This window comes from Phyllopteryx taeniolatus, chromosome 19 (genome assembly GCF_024500385.1).
Source record: "Phyllopteryx taeniolatus isolate TA_2022b chromosome 19, UOR_Ptae_1.2, whole genome shotgun sequence".
Taxonomy (NCBI): Eukaryota; Metazoa; Chordata; class Actinopteri; order Syngnathiformes; family Syngnathidae; genus Phyllopteryx; species Phyllopteryx taeniolatus.
The window spans coordinates 5,642,517-5,658,450 of NC_084520.1; the positions used below are offsets into that span (position 1 = coordinate 5,642,517).

General features: G+C 39.8%; 1 protein-coding gene across 1 annotated transcript in view; it reads right to left on the bottom strand.

Annotated features, from left to right (window-relative positions):
* cacna1g (calcium channel, voltage-dependent, T type, alpha 1G subunit) overlaps nucleotides 1–15,934 on the bottom strand; it is a 256,127-nt gene that overhangs the window by 82,291 nt on the left and 157,902 nt on the right. The window contains exons 11-15 of the mRNA XM_061755517.1: nucleotides 6,381–6,532; nucleotides 5,948–6,133; nucleotides 5,278–5,392; nucleotides 2,741–2,896; nucleotides 1,701–1,766 (exon numbers count right to left, since the gene is read on the bottom strand). Coding sequence (XP_061611501.1) covers nucleotides 1,701–1,766; nucleotides 2,741–2,896; nucleotides 5,278–5,392; nucleotides 5,948–6,133; nucleotides 6,381–6,532 — 675 coding nt within the window. The remainder of the gene's footprint in view (nucleotides 1–1,700; nucleotides 1,767–2,740; nucleotides 2,897–5,277; nucleotides 5,393–5,947; nucleotides 6,134–6,380; nucleotides 6,533–15,934) is intronic.

Sequence of the window (15,934 nt, forward strand, 5' to 3'; positions counted from 1 at the left end):
CAAGTGTACCCTGCAACCACCATTTTATGCTATACTGTTCTAGAAGTATTACAAGTAACATACACCTGCAGCAACAGCCTAGAATCAGATTTAGAAGGCGTTCAATAGTTGACAGGAAGGATAAGTACTATTTGCTTTTCAAAAGCCGCATTTCACAGGCCTTCATGGGCTCTCTTGAAGAGCCCGAGTCATGCAAAACAGGGTTGACCCGCCCACCCCCCACCATGTACGCCTTATTAGCTCGCATCCACGAGAACTACTGGATTTACATATCCAGCAGTGCTCGGGCCTCCCAGTAAGATGGCACCCTCTCTCCTCTCCGCTCTGTCCTAACCTGCAGCCTGATACAATAAGAGACTAGGAGGGAGCTTGTTGGCAGCCAGCTTTACTGCAGTGATCTCACCCTCCGGCTGGAAAGAGAAGCAGGGTAGAGTGCTGGTGGGAGGTAAGCAAACCAACTGAGGTTTAATGCTGCTTTTAAAGAGGGGTGAAAAAAAAACCATGCACACAGTAAAGTGATGCAAGTCTTTAAGCACTCAGTTGTTTCTCCTCAACTAAGTGAAAGCAATCATTCACTACCCTGGTTAGCAGGATGGGCAGCATGCAGGAGGAGGTGGAGAGTGCAACTAGAGGCGTGACATATCTTTAGGCAATCAGTCATATTGGCACCCGTGTGACAAACTGTGTGTGTAATCCAAACATTTTGGGACACACCATATTATTAATGATATGTTCCCATTTAGCAGAGTACCTTTATGCTTATGTAAAATGATGTCACCTAAAACATTACCTGTGCAGTATTTACAAGTTTTAGAGTGGTGACAAGTTGACCCCGTGAACAGATTTTTTTTTCTATTTTTGCCTTTTATTTTGAGAAAAAAGGTTGTAATCTGTACAAATCTGCGACAGACTACATTCAATTTCCAAATAATATATGATAAAAACAAACTCAGATTTCTGTTCGACATTAACAGTAAACATCACACAATAATAAGCAATATTTTTGTATGTTTGTTATACAAATGATATTTGTTGTTTAAACGAACTTATTTTCTCATGTTATTATTAGTGTTCATCTTTTGCAGCGATGACTCATCAAAGCAGGATATAAAATTCCATTCTCCCCTCACTTTGTTTATGCAGAAAATTAACTGTGTCTCTGCTTCCGGAGTTCTCTGCTCCTAAAATAAATTCTCTATTGTATCGCACTGGTGGCAGAAGTCTGAGAAGCATGTGCAAACTTCTGGTTATAAAGGATACTTGATTTTATAACCAGAACACACAGCTCCTAGAGAGAGAGAGAGAGAGAGAGAGAGAGAGAGGCTATTGGCATGTTATGTGTTGACTGCTATGATATGCTATTATTATGCCAGCATTAGTCATAATTTCTATGTATTCCTTTTATCACCCCAAAACGATTTAATGCCGGATAACAGCGTTGTAATTGGATGAGCGCTTTGCTTTGATCTCTATCCTGTATCGTAGAGTTTAGTTTTGGAGAATCTTTTTTTCTTTGTTTCTTTTTCAGTAGGGCGTCAGGCTGTGACATTTGAAAGATACGTGACGTATCTGCAAAGCCTCTGTGGAGATGAATATGGAAAACAGCTAAACGGGGAAGGCAGAGGGAAATATTGGGGAGGGCTGTTAGTAGAGTAAGGGAAGGGCACGATAAGGGAGCTGCCATGCTTTACCGTACATACCCCTGCATCTACAGGCAGCTGAATTAGACTCAGTTGGGCATGCAAGTCCTCCCGCTTGGTCACTTCCTACAGTAGAAGTGATTGGTGCAGCCACACAGGTGAGGGAGGCGCGCATTGGGAGGGGGGGAAAAAAAGCACAGAAGTGAGAGGCACCGCAGCGGGAGATAAAGAGCAGACACAAAGTTCAAGGAGATTCAGCCTCGTTGGAACATTCTGAGGTCACCATGCGAAGAAACACGTCGCAGCCAATTTCCTGTCTCAGCGCGTGGTAGACAAAATGAGCTGTAGTAGTGTACATTAGCAGCCTCAATAACAGGAAAGCAAGAAGGTCAGAGAGTAAAGGTGTGAAGTGGACAGCCATGGTCTATGCTCCATTTTTTTCAGAAAGCAGCCAGAATATGATCTTTCAATCCCAAAATACTGTACGTTTACACCTTGGCAGCAGAGCATTGCATTGTTCAAGACATGCGTTTAGCACCCATGCATCATCTTGCGCAGCATTGAAGTTGATGCGTTTGTTTGCATATGTAGAGTGTCTATTGCATGTGGTCACATTAGACATTTGCAGTCTCTACAGTGGCTACTGGACACCAAAGTTTGTTATCGATTAACACAGTAGTGGTAGACAACAGAGCGTATGGATACATAGATAATGAGAGAATATGAGGAATGTGCGATGCAATCAATGTAAGTAAAAAAAAAAAGAAAAAGTATTCATAACTGTATGCGAATACTTCCAAAGCGGTTAATATGCATATTTTTGTGTCTTGGCTCCAGATATCTCCTATGTTGTCTCAAATCTTTCAGTGGATGGTTACCTAGCAACGGTAGCATGAGGGAAGTTTGGTAGATTAAAAATAAACTTTCAAAGAGGGATGTGAAGTTGACAAAGGAAGGAAGGCAAGCTAATAGACCAAATATCAATAAATAACCCCATGCTTTAGATGAATAATATCATAGTAATCTTCTTGGGGGGAAAATGCTCTTCATAGACACTTTTGGATTAGCCATATATATATATTTAAAAAGTCACACTTTACCTCAGTTTGGAAGCCTTCAACCAAGATGGCCACCAGCAGGTTGAACAGAACGTAGTTACCAAAGGTCATGAGGGCGATGAAGTAGAGAGCTGCTACCGGAGTTGTTGACGCCATGCCGTTATATAATACCTTGTTCCAGTCTTCTTGGGTCAAGATCTACAAGTGAGGAGGTGATAGAGAAGCAAAAGCATTGCACAATGTGTGCTATGCAGTCATCATGTGCCTAAACTTTGCAATCTTTTGCTGTGTAGCTTTTACACCCCACTGGGGAACATGACTGTTAATTACATGTATCACTTCATTTAATAATAGTGCTTTTTTTTTGTCTAACAAAGTTTTTAACTGGTGTACCAGTTGTTGCTGTTTTGTGCTAATTCTTTCCTTTTCTGGAAATGCAACACTTTCCAGAAACTCCTGGTACCATCCAACGTCACATATGGTATGACAGTTTTAAATGCACACTATGAATACCATAAATCAGTTTTCAAACATTTTACACCAAGTACCACCTAAGGAAATACTTTGCTCTCCAAGTAGCACCATAATGACCACCATTAAAATATAGCGCACTAGGCCCAAGTGATTAATCAAAAACGAAGTAGAGGTTACAGTCCTAAAATTTTATGGTAAACCACTGTAACTTTATGCACAGTTTTGAAGAGACTGGAATTAAATCATTATTCAATTAAATGTATTGCACACAAAAGTTAAAAATTTTACCTAAATAAATGTTTGAAAACAAACAGTTCTAAACGATTAAATACAAATCTATCAAACTTAAAAGTTAAATGCAATTGAGCAGTACTGAACAAATGTACTGTTATGGATTAATTAAAAAAAAAAAAAAAAAAAACACTAGCATGATGCACAAACAATCGTCTGAGGGGATATCGATCAATGAGGTCCGTAAACACATTGCAGTTGCCACCGATTTGTCACCAGCTTATTCTCTATTTAATAAGGGTATACTGCTAACATTCGATCCTCCAGTCACGCATGGGTCGCTGAGTCCTCTTCCGCATATTAGACATCATCATATGCAAGACTATTTGTGCCGTTTTTTAAGGGAATGCTATAACCCGCTTCGATTGGAGAGGATTGAAGTCGACTACGGCCCGACGATAGCACCTTTAAAAAACCCACACAAACTCGAGAAGACTCATAGAAATCCGCACCTGAGATTCAAACCCAGAACCCACTGTGAGGCAAGCGAGCTAACCACTGGCACACTGTGCTTCCTGCAACATTCACCATTAGTTATTTATACACAAAGCTGGGTTCTTATTATTTATTCATGTTTTAGGTTTTGTGTATGTTATTTGCCTCCACACTTTATACATATCACTTTTATAGCCTAATTAAATCAAGATTCAATCCATTATTTGCACCATCGTTGTTACCAGGCTTGCCAATGCAATGCTGTGTACATAGAGACACGTTGACACTTAACATGTTTCGTTAGCCGACATATCAATGAATTATTAACAACGACTATATTCATAGTGACAAATGCACGGATGATAAGAGCCCAGAGAAGGGTTGCGTTGAGCATGTTGTAAGATGACACGACACAATAGGAAAAGCCTATTGGATCCATGTAGCATACTTGGAAATGGAAATCGGTTGAAGATGAAGAAAAGGCTGATTGCCCTGTCAGTGCGGTTAAGAAGGTCGACGAGAGAAGAATACCTTTTATTTATTCAAGAGAGATGGTCTTTTAAGCCTTGCAATAGGACAATTTTAGTCAGCAGAACTGAGACAAAAATAGTTTGTTATTTGTTCAGAAGCACTACAGCATATTTTAGTTTAACTATGTAGATTAGGGGTGGAAATCACTCGCATTTTAGGATTGCAAAAAGCCTACAGTGGTGTTTCAGTTCTGTCAAAATAATCATACCTGTGTTTAAAATGAAGTGAATAGTGATGAATATTTGCATTAGGGGCTATCACAGTCTTATCAAACACAAAACTATTTACACATCACTCACCTTGTGTGGTTGATGGACTTAAATATGGATTCACTGTGCTACAGAATACAGCTGTGAGGAGGAGCTGCACAAACTTCTGGCTGCACCCCATGATATGATCAAGTGCTTCATGTGCCACTTCTCAATCATGTCTAAGTTTTTATTTGCTGAAGATATTCACTCATATGGCTTACTATTATGTTGCCACAGTGGTTCTCATACTGTACATATTCACTATTTTGTAATAATATAGCCCCTATACCCCTTACATTACATCATATTACATTTCTGTATCATGTAAAATAATTATGGCATTATCGTGAATGGTATAATATGGCACAGCCCTGTCTCTCACATGCACATTTCACTTTTTGTCATTTAAAAAAAAAAAACATTACATAATTTAATAAAAAAAAAAAAGTATTACTCAATTCAAAATCTGGATCAGGATGCACGCAAGAATGGACTGTTTATCCCACAACTAATCTAGATGATGAAAGAACATTGGGTGCAATTCACAGCGAAGTAGGCAAACTTGTACACATAAGTAGAGAAAAGCTTTATACTCACTTGGAAAACAGTCACAATGGCCCAGAGAAGAGAGTCAAAGTTTTTCCTGTCTGGAAGGGTGTCTCCATCCCGCTCTGAACCAAATTTACAACCAAACAGATGCATCCCCAGAATACTGAGAGGAGGGAAGGATGGCCACAAACAAGAAAGAATGTGAATGTTAATAATCAAACAAAATAAATATCAACATGTGAAAAGCAATGTTTTTTTTTTTAAATATTATTTATCTAGTACTGACTGCAAAATAATCTTAACACTGATTGGCTGAGAGTCATCTGGCTGTCAATGTATAATGAGATGCAGATATGTTCAGCACCATGGACAGCGCTGTAAAAGATAGCCCATAATAAACCGTCAGTGCAGCGGAACCCGAAAGTCAAACGCGACTGACGTTGTACAATTTGTTATATGACTGAACCTTTCAGGAAAAAAGCCATTGAGATCAGTGAGGTACAATAATACATTTTCATCAACAAACTATTACAAACACATTTAACATAAAGGTAAATTAATACCTTACTGACAGAGTGAATTGAAACTGAGCCTTATTATCTTTGGTAAGGCCGAATTTTACATAAGCTCTTGTACTGGATCACATTGGATTGTACAAGTTCATGTTGTGACCAATGAGTGTAGCCAGGACACACACACACTCACACACTCTGCCTACCTGAAGATGAAGATAAAGAGCATGAGCAACATGCAGAAAGTGGCCACGTTGTCCATGGTCTTCATCAGCACCACCAGTTGCCTCTGCAGGGCCGGCATGAATCGGACCAGTTTCAGCACCCTCATGAGCCGGAAGGTCCTCAGCACAGACAAACCGCCACCTTGCTGACCCACGATTTCCCACACACTAGTTGAGTGAGGATGACACATACAACGCATTCAATAACAATACAATGTAAAATAAATAAAAGGACTAAACTCAAAGCAAACAATTATGTACAAAAGCATACTGTTGGGATTGCGTTTTGGCTCTGTGCCTTTAAGGGGTGTGGCTAAACCTCTGCCAAAATCCATAACATACCCTTGGTAGGTGGCAAGAGGTCATATAGCTTTATGCTTAACACAAAGGGAGAGATGTAGTAGGTTCAACTCACCTGATGACCACGATGATGCCATCAAAAATATTGTAGGGGTTCTTAATATATCCAAAAGGCCCGTAGACCAATACTTTTAACAGCATCTCGAGGGAGAAGAGGCTGGTGAACACAATGTTACTGATCTCCAAGGCATTGGTCAGTTCATCAGGCTGAAAGGCAAAGAAAAAGTGGAGTAATGAGTATTTTACTGGCTATATTATTAATAAAAACCGGGGGAAAAAATCAATTTATCCTTTCATTAGGGTGGCAGGTGAGCTAGTGAATATGGGCTAGAGCCAGCCTGGGTACACCAATGACTGGTGGCCACTCAAATGCAGGCACATACAAACATCAATTCATAGTTTTAATGTACCTAACATGCATGTTTTTGGAATGGACAAGGGAGTCGGAATCCCTCGAGAAAACCCACGCAAGCACAGGCAGGATGAGCAAACTCCACACAGGGGGGCCTGAGCTGGATATCACGAGTGATATCTTCCATATGCAAGTGTGCACTGATAATGAAGCCATATGAAATTCACCAGACTGAAGCAATACTTGCAAGTAGAAAATCTCCAAACCTGCTATGTCAAAGGCACAAAGGCAAAGTATGCCAGGGACTGAAATAAAATTACATACCAAATAAAAATGTGTCTTTTCCCGTACACAACACACACACTCAGCCTTTGTTTCAGAGCCGAACAGACACGTGTGCCGATAAAAAAGCTGCAGCAGAATGTGCCTAGGATGTCTGCTTGGAGCTCTTCAGAGAATTGAGCTGTCAATCACAACAAGATCAAACAACTGGCATGTGTGTGCGTGTTGTGTGTGTTTTGTGTGCTATAGAGAATTTTAGAAAGAAAAAAAAGAAGAGAATGAGAGCATGCAGACAGACAAGTGAGCCAAGCAATAAAAGGCTAGGCACATCCAAACACGACACAATATGTAAATCAGACCTCTATTGCCAGTTTCGGCTATTATGGCAGAGGAGAAAAGAGCCAAATGCTCTTATGCATCTGTGGACTATGTAACACCCCAGACAAGTGCTGTGAGGCCTTTCATCTCCATCCAATAAACAGTTTACACAACTCAAACATGGTGTCATTTGCACGCATTACACATACATGAAAAAAGGATGGAAGGTGTTGAAGGGGATGTCTCCCATCCTGACGCATTTAGGCTTTGGTGTAAAATGTTCCCTCCTGAGTACATTTCAGTTTGAGAATCCCACCGTGTGTGCATGTATCCTCAAGCTGAACCAGAAGTTAATGTAATGTAATGTAAACACAGTGCATTGTCATCGCGTCTGTCTTGGTGGGCTGCTACTAATCACTGTACTGTGACTCTGTAAGCACCATTGCACCAAGATGTAGCCTACACTTTCATTCCAATATGACAGGGCTACATATGACTGCATATATGTACAGTTGTGCTCATAACTTAAAAAAAAGTATTATGTTTTCAAATAAAGTGTTTAACTTTAGAATAATTCTGTGAAAAAACTAATATATAAAGCTGGTGTGTATCCTCTATGCAGACGGCTGCATGGCAGTGCTTGGAAAACCACTGCGTACGTCACGTCATTGTTCTCACTGACTTGTCAGGTAAGTTGATCACCTCTCTTATACAGTAGTTCTAATTGATTGTACATGAAAAAAAAATAACATCAAACCGGTAACATTTTGTGCAACGTTGCACGCTCGTGACCAACCGAGGTGTACTTTGAGGCAGTAGCAGGCGAGCGGGATGCAGTGGTCCCATCCAGGTCAATTCCAGATGGGCTGTTGATGCGCTCGCGGTAGACTGAAATGCACTACGAGGCGGCCAAGCGAGTGTAATGAACTGGTCTCTTCCTGGAGATATGTGAGGCGGGGGTTATAAGGGGGGGGATGCAGGGGTGGAGGGAACTGAAATTAGGCTATATTCAAATATTGCTAGCAGTTGGTCAACTTGCGTATTGTCCCTTTACGGTGCAATTATGAACCGTCACTTCAACACCACACTGAGCTTCATTAAAATTAAGGTAAGAATGATCTGAAATAGGTTGATAATTAATAGAAATGGTAAGCATTTTGCAGAATATGATTGGTTGAAATTCACAGAGCTTACGTAAAACAATCTACCATCCACACAAAAGTTTAGTGAACATCTCTGGACAAGACATTGCACAGTATTAAGTCATAACTCCCCTAAGACCTGAATGCAACAATAGGGCCTGGGGCAGGGAAAAAGAACGAGCAATACCAAGGCCCAATATTACACCATCATTATGAGTGCTTCAGAAACAACAAAACTTATTAATTTAATCTCTTCTGGGTCAACTTTAATGTCTTTCACAGTTGTTATGGACAAGGTACAGAAATATTGATCGTTGATAGGAGTGTGGACCTCAATATTGAGTATGGCATGTACATGGCATGGATAGGCAGACGGGCAGATGCAAAAAAAAAACCAAAAAAGACAAAAAAATGGCAGAAGTTGGACTTTGGAAATGGTTGTTCCAAACAAACGGATTTACTGTTCTTCGGACATGAGATTTCTTGAGGTTTTTTGGCTCTGTCTTTTCTTGATGAGCATGTGTTTAGAATTGTGCGTCGATCCGCGATACTGGTTGCAGGGACATGTTATTTCTAACTTTCTGGTGGTGCACTATGTGAAGCTATGTCACTTGGCAAAGGCCAATCTACATAAGAGAAACCTAATAACTTAAATTAAAAAAATGTTTTAAAAATCAGCAAACCAACTTGGAGGGTTAGGTTAAATTTTAAAACTGTTATGTGTCGGCAAATCCTGTCACCATTAGTTGGCGCTGTGACTACACGTATCTCTTCGGAGAAGGCCATTAAGCGCACTCTAGAAATTTGGCCATGCTCAGGCCTTGGAGTTTTGTGTTTTATGGCAAAGTGTTAAACTTCTCTGCCATGCTCCGCTGAAATGGTATGATAAATGTAGAGCAATTAAATGTCTCAACTAGCTTTTGCTTCATGCATTCATTCAACAGAAACTTCCTAAGCTATTGCGAGCGTAAAGTCAGGGTCTAAAAATGATGTCTCTGGGATGCATGGAAAACTAACACTAATACAGTGTCTTTGCCTGCAAATTCTGCCATTTTGTTTTTGTTTTTCTTTTGTTTTCCTTGAGACGTCATTGTAAGTCGTATAGTCATAAATCACTATGTGCATCACGAGAGAAAATCTTAAATGAACCCATCTGACACGCATATAACGGCTGAATCAGAATCCGAACAGTGTCTAGAAAAGCTAATGACAAGCGCTACAGAAAATGGATGGGTGCATTGATCCAATTACAATCCCACATTGGTTACTATTCCTTCCCCTAAGCATAATCTTTATGACTGTATATTGCGCCCTAAGTTCAGCATCAACACAAAAAACTAGATACTTTTAGAAGACAAGAACATCAACAAGAACATCGGCTTTTTTTTTTCTACATCCTTATATTTTGTAAATGAAATGAAAGACAACCTGTAAACCTGTCACAGCATGACAGCTAATTTTAAGGGAAACTAGTGGGTTGCCAGTTTTTGTGACTAAACCTGGTTGTAGTTTTCAGGGGGTAAGGATGGAGAGATGGGGCGTGGCACTTCTTTGCAAGACTGTTCAGTTCAAGTGCAAACACCTGCAGCAAAAATATACAATTTCTTTCAACTCCTGGCTCTTCTTGAAAAGGAATAATCGGCCCACATAATCCACAGCTCCTGCCATTGAAGCCTATTTGATGAAAGCCACACAGTATCTGTTTCATCTCAACTCTTTCTCAGTGTCTGTCTTTTGAAATTCATCTTGGTTCACAGGCCTATGTATCTGATTTATCCATCTGCTTTGTTTAATCCGTTCACCTGATAGCGCTGGCAATAAATACTTTAAAAAAAAAAAAGTTCAAAGGGTAAACAAGAGCAGACGTTTGCATTCTTTCATATCATTGTTCTGAACTGAAACATGCTCTTCTGCCACAAATATGTATTTAGGTGTACCTGAGGTTTGTATGTGGAATCACACATCAACAGGCCACACACATAAATCTGCTGAATATGTTTTAATCCCACATCTATGCATGGGAACACAGAATACACACACCTCTATAAAAGATGTGATTGATATGCCAGAACAAGAAACAACAAGGACTTTTATGAGCTGAGACCTGAACTGCTGCAATCTGGCCATGAGAATGATCATTATTTTTTCTCCCCACGGTTTCTGCTCTGCAATTGTTTTATCTTGTATAGTACACATTCCCCAGACATCATTCATGATTCCTGCAGAGAGTGAGAGACAATAAAACACTTTCTTGGACGTATTATTGTGGTGGCGTATTTCAAGTTTACAATTATCAAAGGCGATTCATTTCTTAATTCAATAATGGGAACTGACGCGTGAGTACTAGCAAGGGAGAGATGAATGCCTACACGTGTTGCGTGTGTTTAAGAGAGAAACTGTTGTTGCTTTTCTAATTGCCGCCTTGAATGTCCGTTTCCTGTGTAATGAGGCTACAGGAGCATGAGGAGGTAAAGTGTGTTTGATGAGGAATAGCGTAATCTGGTTAGCGCTAAAGTAATGCCAGCTAATCTGATGCAAATGGAATGCTGCACTCAGACTGCTAATGACGCAGCACTGCGCTGGGCGAGTGTGTTGATTTAATCAAGTGGCTGTGGTTGCTGTATCGGAAGTAATTTGAAGCATGAAATAAAGAGGGATATACGCTCGCTGTGATTATATGTTGATTGGTCTTGTTTTCGAAAAGAAAAAAGTTAGATGTAAAAGATATACAGGCAAGATCATTGACTCATTTAGTTGCTCCCCAGCATTCCATGAGAGCCAATATTTCCGATTGTTTCTAATTTACCTTTTAATACATTTCATCCATCCATTCTCAATACCACTTATCTAGTTCAGGGTCGCGGAGGTGCTGGTGCCTATCCCAGCTGACTTTGGGCGAAAGGCAGACTACACCCTGAACTGGTTGCCAGTCAGTCGCAGGGCGCTTATAGACTTGGAAAACCATTCGCACTCACATTCACCCCGTCACTGAGTGGGAACTGAACCCACGCTGCCTACAGCCAAGTGAGGCGACTGTATCACTACACCATCAGTGAGTGTTCATTTAAAAAAATAACTCTGTATTCACGGTCTAACTCACAAATGGTGTTGTTACAACCTTTTTATTATACAATAACCATAAAATATACATTAATTTTCAAGCAAAATCCGTCTACAATTTAAATTCATTTAGGTGCAAGACAGCAATTTCTGAAATATTGTGTTTTTACAGTTCTGTGTTTTTGCCTGAAAACAATCAGGCCAACATCCTGAATTACAAATATTTAACAAATCTAACACATGATAGAGTCGCCAACTAAACAAATGGTTCTTCAGGTTTGTCATTCTTGGTGCTAAAATACATTGCATTGGTGATTTAAATGAACTTTGCAAGCATAAAAAATGTTTAAATGGCTAAAGGAGGGTGGCATGGTGACCTACTGGTTATAGCGTCTGCCTCACAGTTCTGAGGACCGGAGTACAATCCCCGGCCCCGCCCGTGTGGAGTTTGCATGTTCTCCCCGTGCCTGCGTGGGTTTTCTTCGGGCACTCCGATTTCCTCCCACATCCCAAAAACATGCATGGTAGGTTAATTGAAAACTCTAAATTGCCCGTAGGTGTGACTGTGAGTGCGAATGGTTGTTTGTTTATATGTGCCCTGCGGTTGGCTGGCAACCAGTTCAGGGTGTACCCCGCCTCCTGCCTGATGATAGATGGGATAGGCTCCAGCACGGTGAGGAGAAGCGGCTCAGAAAATGGATGGATGGTTAAAGGAGACCTCCAGTACTATCCAGAATTGACTTTTTTAATTGCTTGTATACAAATAGTCTCTGGCATCCCTGTCCAATGATCAAGTGTGAAATAAAAATACAAATATTTTGTTGTATGCCTTCCATCCATCCATTTTCTGTACCGCTTATCCTCACTAGGTTTGCGGGAGTGCTGGAGCCTTATCCCTATTTCTGAAAATGGGTCTTTGAGCAAGGTTTTCAGAATTTTGTAACAATGTGGCTAATTTACATAATACCGCACCCACACTGAGTTTCTCCACATGGCTTGGCAGTTTGACTAGTCAAAAAGCCGCCATTTTGAAATGGCAGCCGGGAGTCAGGCCGCCAAATGACACGAAAGCACTATCTTGTTGACGCCAAAAGGTAAGCAGAGCTGCAGTGATAGCAACGATTAATGTTAGCTAACATCATTATTAATGTTCCCTTCTGATGAACGGCACATGTTCGGTGGAATTACTGACGTCAATCCGCTGTACTAATTGACTAGTGTAATTTGGTGGTTTGGTGATGAAGTGCTGCCTCCACAAGTGAAAATCTTTATGGGTGCTCACTTTTTTTGCAACAGCAATAACAACAATATTAAATCAAGGTAAAAGCAGAAAAGCACAAAATGTATAAAAATGCAACTAGTATAATTAGTGGGTAAAGTAGTAATAATCTGGATACATTCTATTTAGCGCACATTCATCTAGATCCATGAAAACAAATTGAGAACTTGTCAGGTAAAGGCAGCTGTGATTTTAAATCTCAGTGAATCAGGAAATGACTGAACGCATCTTTTGATCACTCCAGTGATTCTGTCATTTGAATTTCACAGTCTTGAGGGCTGGAAAAGCCTTCCTCCAAAACCCAGATTAGGAGCTGGTGCATTGCAGCAAAACCCTGACTCAAAGTCTGCCCCCAGTGTTTTCAGAAATTCTTAATTCCTCAGACAATGATGGACATAAGCTATGAGTGTTTCTGTTTGGAGCACGAAGTGGGTGAAAAATGTTTTTTCTCCCATTGTAAAAAAAGGAAGTGAATTGGAGATTATACATATCCACAAAAAGAAACATATCATTGATCATTTATGATACTTATTGTGCTCATTTTGTATGTGTCAATAGCCAGTGATGTCATAGTTTATATAAAGTTACCATTGACTGCAGATGGGTTGCTAATGATATTAACTTGACAGTACACCGTGTACATTAACAAACAAACAAGTAGGGGGTTGGCATGTTAATCTATTTATAATCCATACTCTATCAATCCGATAGAGTTTGATGGATGCAACATTAGTATGAACAATATTATGTTGTTTCTATTTTTCAGTTGTGATATGAATGATTACACTACTTGGTAGCAGCGAGAAGAGGGTTCAGTCATTAGTTTATTGCCTCAATGGGCTTCCATCGATTGAAGCAAAAAGTGAACAGCAAGAGAGTGAATTTAAGTGTGGAATTATTTTGATCAAAACAAATTAAATTTTCTTGTAAAAATTGCAATACCATGGATGGAAAGTTTAAGACGATTCCAGTAAATGATTGTTGCCCTGGGGGTCCAATGCCAATGACGAGAAATGAATCTGGGGCCCTTCAGTCAACGCGGTGTTGTGAGCAATTACATACGAAAACAGTTACAATAAAAAAATAATAATACCTATAGGATGAATCTTTAATTGATATTGATTTAACCAATCACTGATTATTAGAGTTCCCAAAACAATGTACTAACTTTTAATTTCATCCAGGTGAATAGCTTGCAAGTTGAACAAAATTAAAGCATTGTCTCATAGCATTATTGACCAAGTGATTCAAAAGAGACTTCCGATCACTGTTAATTGCTCCCCTTAAACGAGGGGGTCATCACCCTTTTTGAAAACGAGAGCTACTTTTTGCTTACTGATTAATGTGGCCGGACTTCTGACAAATTTGCCTCAATTACAGATATGTTATTATTAATCATTATTGATATTTATCTACGTGAAGACACTGATCAAGTTATCATAGGAAAGACAAATATGAATATGTAACACTTTATTTCTCTAAATGGCTGCAATTGTTTACATTTTTTCAAATAATCACTCCTACAACATTCATAGGAAATCACAATGCTAAACTCTAACTCAACATCATCGCTCTTCACCTAAAAGGAGCAAATTTGGACTGAATTCAAACTGTAGGACACTGGCAGTTTTTGACGAAGTTTCTTATGCTAAATTAGAGAGCCTAAGACCTCCCCGAGTAAATAGACTGTGGGCTTATGTCGCATAGTTGGCAGACGTACAATGATTCCATCATCTCCACCGTAAATGGCAATGCTCTTAAACAGCATGCCGATAAAGCAGACACCCTCTCTTAACATGTTTGAGCCGTCTGCCTCCATAATCTCCCTTCAATCCCTTCACCTCCAAGTCCTTACACTCTGTCATCCCTATCCAACACTCTATTTAATCATCTGTTTTTTCTTCCCCTGCAACCCAAGTCCCCACTCTCCACATCTCGGTGTCATATGCGCTTCCCTAGTTTGCTGCCCTCATACTGAGTGGATGTGCGTGCCGCCACGATAGCAGCTGAGTGTTTTTGTGTGCAAGTGTGTGTTTATGAGAAAGGAAGCAGACAAAGGGGGCTCTGTTATGTGTCATCGACAGGGAGAGTTCAGGCACTGTTGCTCCGTACACTGATGGCTTGCTGGGTAACATGTCTGTGTTTGAAGGAGGCCGGATGCCCAGCATCTTTATCCATGATGGTCCATCTAATCAGGAGGCTACTTCATATTTCCGGGATCACATTCTTGCTGTACATAACTCACATGTAGCTGTAGATGTCCAGTCATTATTGCGTGGGAATAAGTCCATTAACTCACATTCAGGGAAACATGCCTGTGAATTTTCTCATTCATCCAGGTCATTTCATTGTCAGGGCATTGAATCGATCGCAAAGACAAACAGAACAGTCCAGTTGCGATCGATTTAGTACCCTGAAAATTCATGTTTCCTGTGACATATTTCATGATTTCTTTTTTTTTTCTTCTATATTCACATTCCCACCTAAGGAGAATTTAGAGTTTTCAATGAAGCTACATGCATGTTTTTGGAATGTGGGTGGAAGTACCCGGAGAAAACCCACATAAGCACGGGGAGAACATGCAAACTCCACACAGGAAGGCCAGAGTCCGGATTCAATCCGCAAACCTCAAAACTGTGCGTCGGATGTGCTCACTCCTCGTCTATTTATTTATTTGTTTGTTTATAATTTATAGTATGCATTAAATTCAGTCGCAAATATGTAGTTGTCAACAATTTAATGTTACATAAAATAAGAACCTTTTAATTGCAAACATATTTATTGTTGAGTTACACACTGAAATTGAGGGACAAATGAAAAATGTCTTAAATCTATGTTAAACAATGTTTAAAATGAATTGTTGTTTAAAAAGAAGTTCTTTTGAATCCTGAAATGGCTGACAATCTAAGAATAAAAACAATACAGAAAATATATTAAAAAAAGAAAAAATGAAATCTGCATATCTACATTCGACTTTTAACATTTTGGCATGGTTGTTTAACAATCCTCAGTGTATTTGACTCGTTATTAAATGTGTGAGTAGAAATGAAATGTGACGTCTGCAAACTGGAAATGGCTCACGACAGCCGCATGACTACTTTCCTACTATTACAACATACACTACTGACAGGCTTTACATTTTATCCCCGACACAGCATGATATACAGTATGAGGAT